At 38.0% G+C, this 15,180-nt stretch overlaps 1 protein-coding gene across 3 annotated transcripts in view; it reads right to left on the bottom strand.

The window, feature by feature from the left end:
- Aff1 (ALF transcription elongation factor 1) overlaps positions 1-15,180 on the bottom strand; it is a 189,614-nt gene that overhangs the window by 35,811 nt on the left and 138,623 nt on the right. For all 3 annotated transcript variants that reach the window (XM_076865240.1, XM_076865241.1, XM_076865242.1), the window contains 3 exons: positions 14,714-14,800; positions 13,606-13,642; positions 10,213-10,264 (listed from right to left, as the gene is read on the bottom strand). In XM_076865240.1, coding sequence (XP_076721355.1) covers positions 10,213-10,264; positions 13,606-13,642; positions 14,714-14,800 — 176 coding nt within the window. The remainder of the gene's footprint in view (positions 1-10,212; positions 10,265-13,605; positions 13,643-14,713; positions 14,801-15,180) is intronic.

Genomic DNA, 15,180 nt, shown 5'->3' with positions numbered 1-15,180 from the left:
CACCTCCCCAATGTCTCCCATGGAGATGCGCAAATATCAGTAATTACTCCCTCCCACTTCCCCTGAATTTTATGAGCATGACTATTTGAGGAAATGTAACACATAAACTGAAAAAAAGAAAAGAAAATCTGCTTAAGTATCACTTATGTCCCAAAAAATAAATTACATTAGAAGTAAAAATTGTGCAGTATGTCTAAAAATACCTCTTCAATGATCCAAACAACGATTTTTACTATGAAACCACTGCCACTGAAAGAAGCAGGCATGATTATTTTGGGAAACCTTGGTTTAAAAAAAAATCAATGTGTTTGCTAATGAAAATAAGTGATAAAACTTGGCTCTTTCATAAATGACCGCCTACATGCAATGTGATAATTCTGCCAAGGAACTACTTTCACCAACAAATATACTGAAACACCGTGTGATAAGTTTCTAAAAAAGATGAAACTGCTAGCTACTTGTAAATGTAGATCTTACTCAATATTTATCAAATAGAAGCTAAATTCATATTTTAGCAAGCCTAGAAAAAAAACAGCCTTCAGTCACAGAATTTGGCAGTGAGCAATCATAATCATGTGCAAGAGTTACTCAACAGGTTTGCCACTAAGTGGTAGCTTGGCTGGGGGACACAAAATTAAAGATGAAATATATGTCTTTAGGAAAAGGTATAAGGTATAGAACAACCAGAAAAACAACTGACAAAGTATATTCAATATTAATCACCAACAAAACTGTATAAATGGATTTCTTTGTTTCTTAGTCACTAGGTTTGTTTTGCATAAAACCAGTTTGTCTCAATTTACTGTAACATCAATGATCATGTAATTTCACTACACTTCCGTTGCAAGTAGTGGATTACAAATCCCTTAACTTCTTGCTTTGAATTAGTTCATATGAGAAAGTACTGGCTTCTAGCTCCATTTTGCTCTTGAGGAATAACAAGCACCATCAAAATGCTGCCCTAGATTCTGGAAATTTCTCCCTCAGAGAATAATGTAGACAATGATAAAATATAAGTAAGTGCAGGTATAAAAGTTATTCAGGGCCTAAAGAGGAGGGACAGTGGCCTTGGAAGGAAAATTGGGAAAAGTACAATCTACAAAGAACACTCAAAAAGATATGATATACCAGTAGGGTCCAATGAAACCTATCACTTATTTAAGATGTAGGTGGGATTTATTTACTTGGTACTTCACTTCATTAAAATTTGAAAGTGTAATTTACTTAGAATGTTTACCTAGCACATGTGAGGCCCTGAATTCAATCCTCAGTACTACAAAATAATAATAAGAAGAAGAAGAAGAAGAAGAAATAATAATAATAATGTCTCCCATGACAATCAGCAGACAAAGGGGAGGAGAAGGAAGGAGGAGTGGGTGAGGGAGAAGGAGGGGGGAGGAGAAATAATAATAATGTCTCCCATGACAATCAGCAGACAAAGGTAAATTGTCAATGTGTGCAGATCCAACCAACAATAACCTAAAATCTTCTGGATACCAAAGTTGAAGACATCACCAAAGACAAGTAACTCAACATAAAGTAACATGCTGTTGGTGGGTAGGACAGGAGTGAGAAAAGGTATTTTTCAAAGTTTTTGATAAGAGATATGTGTCATATCTAGATTTAAAAAAATTCTTAAAAATCACAACCAACTCATAATTAAGTCTTGCTAATAGACAAAAATGATTGTGAAGGATTTTTAGAGACAAAGAACAATTTTAAAGGAATGAGTACTAAAGTACCCTGCTTGTTCCACAAGCAATTATATTTGAGGCTAAGCATGTCCTATCCGTGAAGATTGGTCCTTGAACCTGTCGATGAGGAGAGAACTACAGCACTCCTAGGCAAGCACCTTTGCACCCAGTTAGTAAGAATTGAAATCTCTTGGCTCTGGTCCCCTCATGCCAATAAAATCCAGGTCACGAGAAAGAAGGCCCAAGGGTCCTGCCTCCTCCTTCTTCATAAATTTTTCTGGGGCAAGATCAACTCACTTTTACCTTCACATTCTCTATGTCTGGAACTTGGCAGGTGCCCTCAGGAGCTGGCTGAGTGAGTAGCAGCCCCTCTGGTGGGTCATTAACAGTGCCATGTAGCCACAACAAGGGACCTTCACAGGCACAGCCTCCACATGCAACTCCGTGGTGCTGTGACCATCCCCTCACAGACTAAAGATAAGGAAAGTGGTCACTTAACCTGTCCAAGATCGTGAAGTTGGCAGATGCTGGAGCTGGGACACAGAGTCCTCTCCATCTGACACGAGATTCCCCTTGCTCTGGCCAACACATGACACAAAAGTTAGGAAACCTGATGGATGAAGTTAAATCTAAGTTTCAGAACCCAATATTGTTTTATTTTATTGATTAAAAAAATCTGTTGGGACTAAAATTAATATGCTATTTTTTTCCGTATGAAAATAAATTAAACCTTATGTGTTTAAACTGGTCAAATGACTAATTTCATTTCCAAATTCCAAGGCAAAGCAGTTATTTCAAAGCATATGGCATGATACAGCTTACTTTGGCATTGTTCAAAAGAAACCAAATTGCTCAGGTAAAGTAACTCTTTGAACTATCACGTAGGTTTAACCACATTTTACATTACCAGTTTTCTCTTAAAGGTTGCACACAATCCTCCAAACCCTTTGTATAAATGCATTCTCCAGGCAGCTACTCCAGCAAAACCCAAGGAGCCACGTACAGGTTCTGGCAGGCATGCTTCTGTGAGTCAGCCCAATCTTCACTGCGAAGGCACGGAGGCAAGCCGACCTTTCTTTTCCACTTCTCAGTACTGGGCTTGCCCAGAGCTTTCACTGCCAATATTCTGTAACATCTCAATTCAGAACCCAAAACTACTTAAGTAAACTTGTTTCTCAGCTTAACATTTCTTATGATCGTACTGAGAAACGGCAAGTGAAGGCAAGCTCACGGTAGTCACTTGTAACTAATAAGTCATAACCATGGTATTCAGTGTGTTTAAAATGGTACAAAAAGTAATGCTTTTCAGAAACCAGTGCTGAGCATGTGAGAATGTATAAACTCACACCATATCCTAAACTTGAAATTGACCTGGGGAGAGACAGGTGATGGAACAGAGTATAAGAAGGCAGGGAATCAACAGCATATCTAATTCCCCCAATTTTAAATTAAATCAGGCTTTTGGAGGTATAGCAAACATAAGGACCCCAAATGCCTTGCAAGAAACGATGGGAAGTTACAAATTATGAAGGCAGCTCCACATAAAATAAATGAAAAAGGGAAAGAGCAGCTCCCAGGCAGTTGTGACGACACGTAACAGGACTCCAACCATGGGAACAGCGGACAGAAGGCAGAACTCACATTCCTGAAGAGACTGTCCAGGGGAGATTATCAGAAAACAGGACAGAGAAGGAATGACTTAGTACGTCATTTACAGCAATAGGAATCCACTGCAATAGTAACAAAAACAGCATGGCATTGGCACCAAAACAGATACATAGATCACTGGTACAAAACAGAAGACAGAGACAAACCCACATGAAAATGGTTATCTCATACTAGACAAAGATGCCAAAAACATACATTGGAGAAAAGATGGCCTATTCAACAAATGGTTCTGGGAAAACTGAAAAATCCATATGTAGCAAGATGAAATAAAACCTCTATATCTCACCCTGCACAAAAATCAACTCAAAGCATATCAAAGATTTAGGCACTAGAACAGAGAGACCCTGCTCTTAATAGAAGAAAAAGTGGGCCCAGATCATTGTCATGTTGGCTTAGGACCTGACTTCCTTAATAAGACTCCTTAAAGCACAGGAAGTAAAACTAAGAATCAATAAATGGGATGGATTCAAACTAAAGAGCTTTTTCTCAGCAAAGGAAACAACCAATAACAGGGAGAGCCCACAGAATGGGAGAACATCTTTACCACATGCATCTCAGAGCATTTATCTCCAAGATATATATATATATATTTTGAAAAAAAACTCAAAAAACAAAAGACTTAACACACACACACACACACACAAAAAAAAAAAAAAAAACCCACAAATAATCCAATCAATAACTGGGCTAAGGAACTGAACAGAAGAAGAAATATAATGAATCAACAAACATGAAAAAATGTTCATCATCTCTGGCAATTAGAGAAATGACAATCAAAATGACTGACATTTTATCTTACTCTAGTCAGAATGAAAGCTATCAAGAATACAAGTAACAATAAGTGTTGGCAAAGATGTGGGGGAAAAGTACACTCTAAAATTGCTGGTGGGATTGCAAATTGGTGCAACCACTATGGAAAGTGATACGTAGATTCCTCAGAAAACTTGGGATGGAACCACCATTTGACCCCAGTTATCCCACTCCTTGGTTTATACCCAAAGAACTTAAAATCAGCATACTACACTGACACAGCCACATCAATGTTGATAGCAGCTCAATTCACAATACCTAAACTATGGAACCAACCTAGTTCAACAGATGAATGGATAAAGAAAATGTGGTATGTATACACAATGGAATATTAGCCTTAAAAAAGAATGGAATTATATAATTTGCAGGTAAATGGATGGAACTAAAGAATCTCATGCTAAGTAAAATAAGCCAATCCCCCCAAAACAAAAGCCAAATGCTTTCTCTCATAAGTGGATGCTGACCGTAATGGGGGATGGGGTAGGGAGGAATGAAGGAACTTTGGATCATGCAGAGGGGAATGAGTGGAGGGGTAGAGCTGTGGGGATGGGAAGGACGGCAGAATGAGACCCACATTATTACTCTACATACATGGATGATTACACTTCTTGTGTGACTGTACCATGTATATCCAGAGGAATGAGAAGTTGTGCTCCATTTGTGTACAATGTATCAAAATGCATTCTACTATCATGTATAACCAATTAGAACAAATTTTTAATTTACAAAAAGAAGTCCCCAGAAAATAGAATTGCATAAGCAAATGAATTCCTTCAAAGAAGTTGCGGCCAAAAGAATTATTCCCTGAGGTTTTTCAAATGCTGTCAGAATCATAGCATAACCTATCCAGAGGTGACAAGCAGTCACCTCTACATAATTAGTCTCTGCCTTCCTCTCATCATTCAGGCTTCAGATCAAATGTCATCTCCTCTTGACAGACCTCTCCTGACCCCACTCCCTGAAGCATTACCTCACCCAAAACACCCTTTCTACCTCTCTACCATTACCATCTTGTTCCCTATTGTAGGGACCTCCATTCAGCTAAAAAATATGGAAGACAAGGATTTTGTCTTATTCCCCACTACTTTCCTAAGTCCTTAAGGCAGAACCAAATGCACAACCTGAGATCAAGACACTTACAGCTGAATGGAAGATATTGGAAATATCTCTGAGTCACTGGGAGATAAGACCACAGAATAATGTTAATTAATACAACTTGGGTCAAAAGTATATTAAAGAATGACAAGAATAAATTTTCTTTTTAGAACTAAAATTCATCTACTTAACATTTACCTATTTATAAGAAGCAATTGATAAATTAATTCTTCTCCATTTTATTTGACATTTTGGTATAAGGTCAAAAACAGTAGCACATAATATTGGAGGTTCAAAAGTATTTCAAGCAATGGCTGCATAATTCCAGGAAGTACAGCTCCATCATAAATACTCTGAAGAAAAGCATTTTACCTGCCTTTTAAAAAATTATTTTAGTTGGGCATGATGGTGCACACCTATAATCCCAGTGACTCGGAAGGCTGGGGCAGGAGGATCACAAGTTCAAAGCCAGCCTCAGCAACTTGGTGAGGTCCTAAGCAACCCAGAAAGACCCTGTCTCAACCTAGAAAATAAAAAGTGGTTGGGGATGTGGCTCAGTGGTTAAGCACCCTAGGTTCAATTTCCAGTACAAAAAAAAAAAAAAAAAACATCACTTTTTAAAAAATCTGCCTCGTTTCATAGTCTCATCAGAATATCACTTCGTTCCAGCATAAATCTGTATGTAATCTACAATGTTAAGTGAAATATTGTCCTGCAAGAGATCTCAAAATACTGTTTACTAGAATAATGCTAATCCAAGAGTTAAACTGACTATTCCAAGACACTATAATTCTACTATGACGTGAAGTCATGGTTATTTTGTCAATGCATATGATGAAATGAGGTGATTCTACATTCCAGTGTTTCCTAAATATTACTTTAAAATATCCTAGTGAATGTAATTCTGAACCAAGCAGGTTACTGAACACTGCACAGAATGGTTCTATTCATTTGCTTATGCTTAAGAATGGAAATTCTTCAATGCCAAATTTTTTAAATTCGAGTTTCTCCTTATCCTGGCTAACATACATACATAAATATATACATGAATATATACTATAATTCTTATTCTCCTTAATTTTACATCTCTACTTTTCCTCTTGAAAATAAATGAAAAACCTCCTTCTATAAAAAGTTTGCCAAAATAATTATGCATAGGGCTGGGGTTGTGGCTCATTGGTTGAGTGCTTGTCTCGCATGTGTGAGACACTGGGTTCAATCCTCAGCACCACACAATCAATCAATCAATCAAAAAATGTGTTGTGTCTATCTACAACTAAAATAAAAATAAAAATAAATCATGTATACACCCACACACCTGGTTTCTCACTCCCTTGAAAGTAAAGTCTATCTTTTTAGCAATGTCATTATGGAGTACCGAGAATTATTAAGGTTTGATGTAGTTCCACAAAGGTATAAATGACCAGCATACATGTTTGTCTTCAGAGAGCTGAGGAACTATGAATAAGGAATGGGGCTACCTCTCAGTGACAGAACATTTATAAGCTTCTCCCATGAAGCAATTTCCACCATTTCCTTTTGATACTATTTATCAGAAAAGAGCACTTTCATAGAGTAAGTAATGAAATAAAGGATCTAGGTAGAACTCCTTTAAATAATATAAACAAACCTTTTAAAAAACAGAGAAAAAATTAATTTCCTTAGGAAAAATATGATTTAAATTAACTGGCACAAGTAAACCACATCTTCAAACTTAATTCTGAAGGACACTTAGTGTATTTCAGCTGACACTTACGTCCTGAGGAGATGATTTCATAAACCAGTAAGCTGATAGAATGGGCCTGCCTTAGTTCTTTACCTAGATATTTAAAAACTAATAATGTTTTGAGAAAAGTTAAAAACTCAGGTTCATTTTAAAAACATTTCTGACTCACCATGGTCTTTATTAAACACCAACTATTCCTTCTCACTAAACTCTTGGGACAATCACAATCCTAGCCTCCACATCCAAGTATTTCCCTCATTTCAAAACAACTTTCCACATAAGTACATTTCAAATTGCTCAAATAACTAATTGTCTTTTATTCTTTGTAGATGTTAATTTCAGAGGCAAAAACAAATAAATAAAGGAGGGCATCTGTTTCTAAAGATTTAGCAATTTAAGGGTGAGGAATGAGGAGACCGAAGAACATTGGTTACAATGATATAAGTACTTTATGGTTTATCAAACACTACCACATTATCTCTTCTGAGTAGCTCACGGGTGCACTGACAACTGAGCAGTGGACCTGGGTGGACAGAAAGGAACTGCCCACAATTATATAAAGGACACAATAACTACAGAAAAAGGAAACATTTTTCTCCTTTGTCCTAGGAACTCCACAGAGCTATACCTTGGAAAGGAAAAGGATTCCAAAGCCAAGGGCCCTTAAACAAATATACCCTTCTCCTAAACTTGGGAGAAATCAGCACTGATATTCTAGTTAATGTTCCCTGTAGAGCTTCACAGAAGGAATTCCTTATTTGAGAAATAACTAATGCAGAGATTAAAAGCAATGGATACAGCATACATTTCTTTCACACCTACGTCCTTCCACCACTTCACTATCCCTACCACAGTCTAGATAGATGCAATAGTTAATACTGACTGTTCACAGCTTATTCTCTACTGATGGGCCCCTTTACTCCTTTAGTATATATTAAGGTGACTTTCCTAAGGATCCCTAAGTATTAGTAACTCTGAAAGAAAAAATGTTAAGACCTAGATTAATTGTTTTATACCAAAGTATAAATGACCCTGTAATTAACAATGTTTTCTGACATTCAGAGTGCGTTAGACTATCTCCTTGGCACTCCATCTGCCACTCAAATAGTTTAACTGCATGCCAAAAAAACCTGAATGCTGACACTAGATCAAATTAATCTACAAGCACTAAGATTTGCTACAGCACATCTGAAACAATGACTGCACTTTACAAATTAACTGGGACACCACTTTCATCCACTCTCCATTAAAAGTTAGTTTATAAAAAAGTAATTCCTTTACACCCAACATATATTTCACTTCGGCACTCATCAATGTCACCAACGCCATCCCCCACATAATTACCAAGTCCCTCATCATTAACCCTCATTATCTGCCCAGCTTCAGTAATAATTTACTATATAACTTCTTCCTCTCCTCCTCACCTCCACCAGGTCCTACTTTCACTCCCTCCCTATACCTATTAAAATCATCACATATTCTTACCTAGATAATTTTATACACTGCTTGATTTTCATGTTTCAAGAGTTAGTTTAACTGCACTGTTTCTAGAACTACCCATCTCATATAGTAGTAAAGTCACACCTTGTCCAGGAATGGTCCCTAACAAACCCGCAATGATGGCAATGACAGGGGGGCTGCCTTCTCAGTCTGGGCTGCTTAGACCCAGCAGCCATTTCTCTTGCACCCACACTCAGGGACACAGCCACTTTCTTCCCTTGGCAGCTGCTCTGCCCACTCTGCTCCCCTCTGACAGCCAAGTGGGATGCCCAGGTTTCAACACCTACTTCTGATAATGGCCAGGCTTGCACCTACTTCTGATAATGGCCAGGCTTGCAGGCTTGACTACCAACCTCTATAAGGAAGCACTAGGTGTGAAAGCTTGGGGCACTTAGAATTCTCACAGCTGTGGTCTTTGGATTGGTAGCTTCTGTGCCCTACCACCTATCAGGCTCGGCTTAACAAGCCTTCCCCTTCCTTAAATAAATGTAATCTAAAGCAGTGATTCTAGACTCTCAGAACTTAGGAGCCAGTAAAAGGAAGGGGATAAATGACTCCAGATAAGTTTGTTTTTTAGCCTAGTAAAGGATATTAAAAACAAATAAAACCTTTGCATTTATATTTTTAAAAATCCATCCTTCAAACTATAATAAATTTATAGGGCTTGGGTTGTGGCTCAGAGGTAGAGCACTTGCCTAGCATGTGTGAGGCACTGGGCTCCACCCTCAGCACCACATAAAATAAAAAATTAAAGATATTGTGTCCACTTATAACTAAAAAATAAATATTTAAAAAAATAAAAATAAAATTATCTGTATTAAAAATCTCACTATTCTTTCGTACTCATTTTGCTGTAGTGAAATTAAAACAAGTTACATTAAGGAGGTGGCACTGGGGAATAATAACTTAACCCAGCCCCACTTTCAGTCATGGCCAGAAAATATAATAACCTCTGCAGCTCAACTATACAGTTCCAAACTCATCCACAGCAATCCCCACTTTCCAAAATGCATGGAACAAATACTGTGCCTAAAAATAGAAGAAAGCTGGAGCCTGAAGCCCTGGGATACCTGCAGTCCTCTGGGTCTAGCAACTAAGCCTGTTAGTAACAGCAGATTCTGAAGGAGACAGAGGCCACTTCATTTAGTCACTAATTACTGCTGGTAGTAAGAAAGCAAGAAGTACAGTTTAATACCTTCAAGAAATAAATTAGGCTAAAATGCAGAATTAAAAATCTATAATATGAAATTTAAATATTTCAAATCCCAAATTATATATGTATTTGCTTGTCCTTAATAAAGAACAGCTGGGCAACAAGGCTAGCTCCTCATTAGTAAAACTAGGCCAGAAAGGTGGCAGAAAATCTCAAATTGTGCACATCCCCCAAAATTTATTACTAAAAGCTAAAGCCATTTAAGACTAAAATTTTAAAAGTCAAAGGCTTTCTTTCTGCCCCAGTTAATATATACATAACAGCTCAAAAATCATTCTTAAAAATACCCTTAGCATACTTTCATATGGTACATAAACCTGCAGTAGGAGATCTTAATACAAATATAAAGGTGGGTCACTTCCTCCCTTTACAAGGCATCAGTATTTTATGATTGTCATTACTTGAAAGTGGGGCAGGGGGTGGGGGCGGAATCAAAGCAGTGGATTGACATGAGAAAGCACAATGTTATATTAAAAACTTTTAATAAATGAAAGTATTTTACTTACGATGTTCCTTGCTGAGAATTAGGGTGAGTTTTTGAAGGTGCATCATATTGTTCTGTGGAGAGGGAGACATCATCAGAGCAGCACAGTGACACACAGTTATGAGATTAGTTGTAAATTCCCTTTTCGCCCCTTCCTCCCTTTCACCTATAAATTCCATCCACCAGAGTACTATCCATGGCACTTAGTATAATTTCACCATTATAACATTTATGTTGCTTTTAGAGAGAAGGCTTGCGCAGAGAGGAGGATGGGGGGAAGAAAAACAACTTAATAGAAGAAAAACACTCTGGAAAGCAGTGTATGCATGTCTTCCCATGTTGCCAGGAACTGTCCTCAGTGTGGGAGACTTTTCTGCTCCTGATGACAGCTGATTGAAGCCTATGGCAGCAGGGCTGCTCTCCATCCCCATGTGGCTTGATTCGCAAATCTATCAGTGATTGGATAGCTTTCCTTTTAGAGCCTCCGTCCTTGCCTGATTAAGGTGCTCCCATTCCACCTGTCCCTCCATTATTCGCTCCTATGCCCCAACTCATTCACTCACCCTCTATTTATAGACTGCCCACTAGAGAGCAATAGGTCTGAGGCATCTGGTCCAGTCCTCAGTGAGCTTACAGTTGACTTCAGGACATGAAAAGATGCACAAATACCCACACTCTTAGGCAGTATGAGTTAAGTACACTAATCAGTTGCATAAATTTACAGTCAATAGTCACTCTATTGATATTAACCAACCAAGAAAAATTAAGAGAAAGAATAAAATGGATTGTGTACTAAGGTCAGGTGGGATGCTCACAGAATGACCACAGGAGGCCTTCAGGCAGAAGGGGTGAACATATGTAAAGAAGTGGGAGGAGTTAAAACGATCCAGATTTGCAAATGGTAAGGCTGAGTATAGAATCTGTGGTGGACAGCACTAGAAGACAGGCAAGAGTCAGATTTCAGAGCGCTCTGCATGACAGGATGGGGAGTCGTAGCTTTATTACTTGGGCAACAAGATGCCCTCAATGATCTAAACAGGGATATGACACAGCTGTGCCTCAGAACGAGTAATCCTGCAGCGCTACCTGGTAAAGCTAGAAGGCAGAAGGAAGTGTCCAGTGTGGAGGCAACAAACCAGTTGGAAGGTAGCCATTATTTGTCTAGACATGAGGTAACAGGAAGCAGAAACAGAACTGAAGTGGAAAAGAAAAATTGGTTCCTTTTAGTCAGGGGTGAGTGATTCTTCCCAAGAATGCCTTAGAGAGACCCTTCTATATTTGCACTTAATCACTTCATCCTCCGGGTGGCAGCAGCTCTTATGTGGTATTTTCAAATTGTCTTCCCTTCTGTCTAGACAGCTTGGATCAGGAATACAAATCAGAGTGATGAAAAATCACTCTTCAGGCCATTCACCCAGACTCCCACATAGTCACCCTGATTGGAATCCATGCATCACAGGTTCTAGGCAGCCTTAAGCAGCCATGTTTGTAAACACAGTCATAAACAGTGGGACAAACATATAAACTTCCTATATTGTTCCTCCTTACCATGTACCAATACCATAAGATCATTGTTGAAGAAACCTGGAATCAGTCTAGGCTTCCTTTAAGAAATATAATATGTATATTCTACTCTTCATTTTAATACACATCTCATCCCCTCTTCATCCAACAAGCAAGATATCATTTTTCCAGAACACATAGGCCACATTCTCAAAAAGATAAACAAACCCCCCAGAATACCAAGAGGCAAAGTGGGAAACCCCATGAAAGATCTGGCACAAGCAGCTGGTGAGTCAATACCTAGAGGAGACCCTTCAGTGCCTGCCAACCTCTCATCAGAATAACAAGGGATCAGCCCATACCACTGCACTGACTGAAAAGGTGATTCATCCCTGATCAAGAAAGTGCTTACAAGTATCTTCAAACAATTCAATGGATTTAAGGTTCTTTCTAAAGCAAGACTCAGCAAGCACACAGGCCATGAGCAACCAACCCAGTAGGGGGCATATCATCTGCATGAGCTGTCCTAGCAGATGGAGGGAAAGCAAGAGGTAAAGAGGCACATAGCAACCCTATGTACAGTTGGGTTGGCATTCCACCTTCAGACCTATGCCATTGCACTGGGCATCTATCCCTTAGAGTGGCTGCCAAAATGCTGAGAAAAAAAGACTTCCCAATTTTCCCAAACAGCCATAAAGTTTAGCTAATTTTACCTTGCTACTTATACAGTAATACTGAGGTAAGAGAGTCAGCTTTATTTCCCCACATTTGGGGGAAATTTTATAAGTTCTTTTGTGAGATCTTATTCCATATCTCTAGAGCAGAGAACAACAATCCTTTCATATGAAAGTCAGATAATAAATATAGTATTTTAGGTGCTATGCCTTGTAGAATAATTAAGTGGGAAGGGAGATGGCCCAATAAAACTTTGTTTACAAAAAATAACTGCAGGGCAGATCTGACTCACAAGCTTAGTTTGTTCATTCTTGTTCAGAGGAAGGTTATTCTGTTTCTTGCTTTTCTGATTTTTTTTTTTCCCTCCTCATATCCTTGCAACTCAAACAATAAAATCATCAAGGAAAAAAATATAAGAGCCAGAAAAGAAAGAAACAAGGAGATGTGAAGAAAGAATCACCACTGTAGACATCCATGAGCTCCCTTCCTTCAACAGGCACACCCGTCTCCTACACCCCACATGTGGCCCCTTGGTCCTCTGAAGACCAGCACCCCACCCCGTTAGCAACGACCACATCCTGCAGCCCGTTGTCTTCACCTGTGCAAGTGTCTTACTGCCTTTACAATATTCTGATGAACTAAAGGACTGCAAATATCCTAGGCATCTTTGTAAGGCTAGACATGCCTTGTGTATGCTCAGGACACCAAGAATTTGATCTGAGGGGTTACTGTTGACAAAAAAAAAACCTGGACTAGTTAGCTTCCTTCTTTTTCCTACTGAGTTATCAAGTATTTACAATCCATAAAAAAAGGGACCAAGAAAAAAATTTCATGACCAAAAGACACACAAGGGATAGAAAAGTTAGTCGTATGCTACTAACTCTTACAAAAATCTCTTATGTTAAAAACACAAGAATCATACAAAATATCCTAGGCTATTCTTGAATACAATTCCTGAGTTACAATACTTTGAGCATCATGTTCAAGACAATTATCATGTGTCCTATAATACCAAATTATATTTGTTTAGTATTTTACTATAACATCTTCGTTAACTCTTTGCAACAATCTAAAATTCCACCTAAAGCCCAGCTTAATGTTTGCTCTCCTTTCATATTCTTTCCATATAGGAAGGCCTTATTTCTGCTGGGGTATATGTTACTAATGGTTTTATATTAAATGAACAAAATTATGTCCTGTTCTCCAACGCAGTAAACAATTTCACACATTTACTTACTTTGGTTTTGGGTTGCAGAACTGATATGCTGAGAATCCTAAAAACAAAACAAAACACTACTTATTAAAATACTAAGGTTGCTTATAAATCTAAGAATAAAACCATACAGATTTCAAAACTGAAAAAATAGTCAACTTTCAAATATTTGGAAAAATGCAAATAATAGTGCAGAGGATACCCAAACTACCCACCACGTATATTCTATAATTAATATTTCACTATAACCCCTACAGCTATCCATCCCTCTCCTTAATCAATCTTATTTTTTATGCATAGGTTGCAAACACTGATTAATCTGTTTTATATAAAATAGCTCCTAATGCTTCTCTTTCCTAGAGTTTATTTTTCTTTTGACATTGAGCAAAGATATTTTTACAGAGCTTAGAGCTTTATTTTAAAAGCAGTAATAATGAATCATCTTTTTTATAAAAGAATCATCATAAATAGGTAATATCTAACTTGTGGTAAATTTGGGTTTGTGTACATAATAAATTCTTTTGAAAAAAGTACCATAGAAAGGAACAGCTGTAAATACATGCATAGTAGGCTGGGCAGAACACAGTTCTGAAGGTGCTACAGCTACAGACAGAAGGTCATTCACATGTAGAAGCCCAAATCAGGAAAGATGGCTGTGTTTAATACACTGTTCAAATACTATAATGGAAAAATGTGAGCTGGCAGTTCATTTGCCTGTTTTGAAAACCAGCATGAGTATAGCTGATCATATTAAACATTTAAGAAAATTAAGGAAGTATGAGACATGTAAGATGTGTTCACGTATTTATATCTCTAAGTCTGAACTAGGAATCAGATCGTCTACTCAATTTCCCATCTCCATAGGAAGAAAATGTATTGAAAAGTCCAAAGTGCTAGATAAGCTGTATACATAAGCCATAAAGCCCTATGCAAATATAAGATGTTCCTCCTAACATAAGTTGGAGGATAAAGTGTTTGAGAGCCTAAGGAAGCACTGCAGGGCCAGATACACTGTGATTTTAACCTAATCTCCAAAGACTTCAACAAATAATATTTCAGAGACATGCCTTGCAGCAATGCCTCGCACTTTTCACTGGTGTGGAAACCATGCCTGTGTACTTTAAGGAATTACCTTTGTAGGGAAAGGAAACTTGGATGGCTCAGCTGTACTAGGCGTATGTATTGCTGTCAAAGGAGGAGGCCATGAATGGGTCATTTCCTGGAAAGTTTGGAAAGGGAAGAAATGGTAAGTTACAAATAGAACATTCATTTCTACATAAGTTAAATTTTAACTTAATACACAGTGGATTTATGATAAGTGAGAAGTACATTTGGAGAGGGGAGTGGGTACTGGGAATGGAACCCAGAGGTGTTTTACCACTGAGCTACATCCCCAGACTTTTTTTATTTTGGAACAGAGTCTTACTAAGTTGCTTAGGGCCTCACTAACGTGCTGAGACTGGCCTCTAACTTGCGATCTTCCTGCCTCAGCCTCTTGAGTTGCTGATATTGCAAAATGTGTACCACCACACCCTGATGAAAAGTACAATCTTGAAAAAGTCATTTACTTTTTTTGAAATCCATTTAAACTGGTTATGT

Source organism: Callospermophilus lateralis, chromosome 8, assembly GCF_048772815.1.
Source record: "Callospermophilus lateralis isolate mCalLat2 chromosome 8, mCalLat2.hap1, whole genome shotgun sequence".
In the NCBI taxonomy this organism is placed as follows: domain Eukaryota; kingdom Metazoa; phylum Chordata; class Mammalia; order Rodentia; family Sciuridae; genus Callospermophilus; species Callospermophilus lateralis.
Note: the sequence above shows the minus strand (reverse complement) of the source record. Positions and strands in the feature narration are given on the sequence as shown.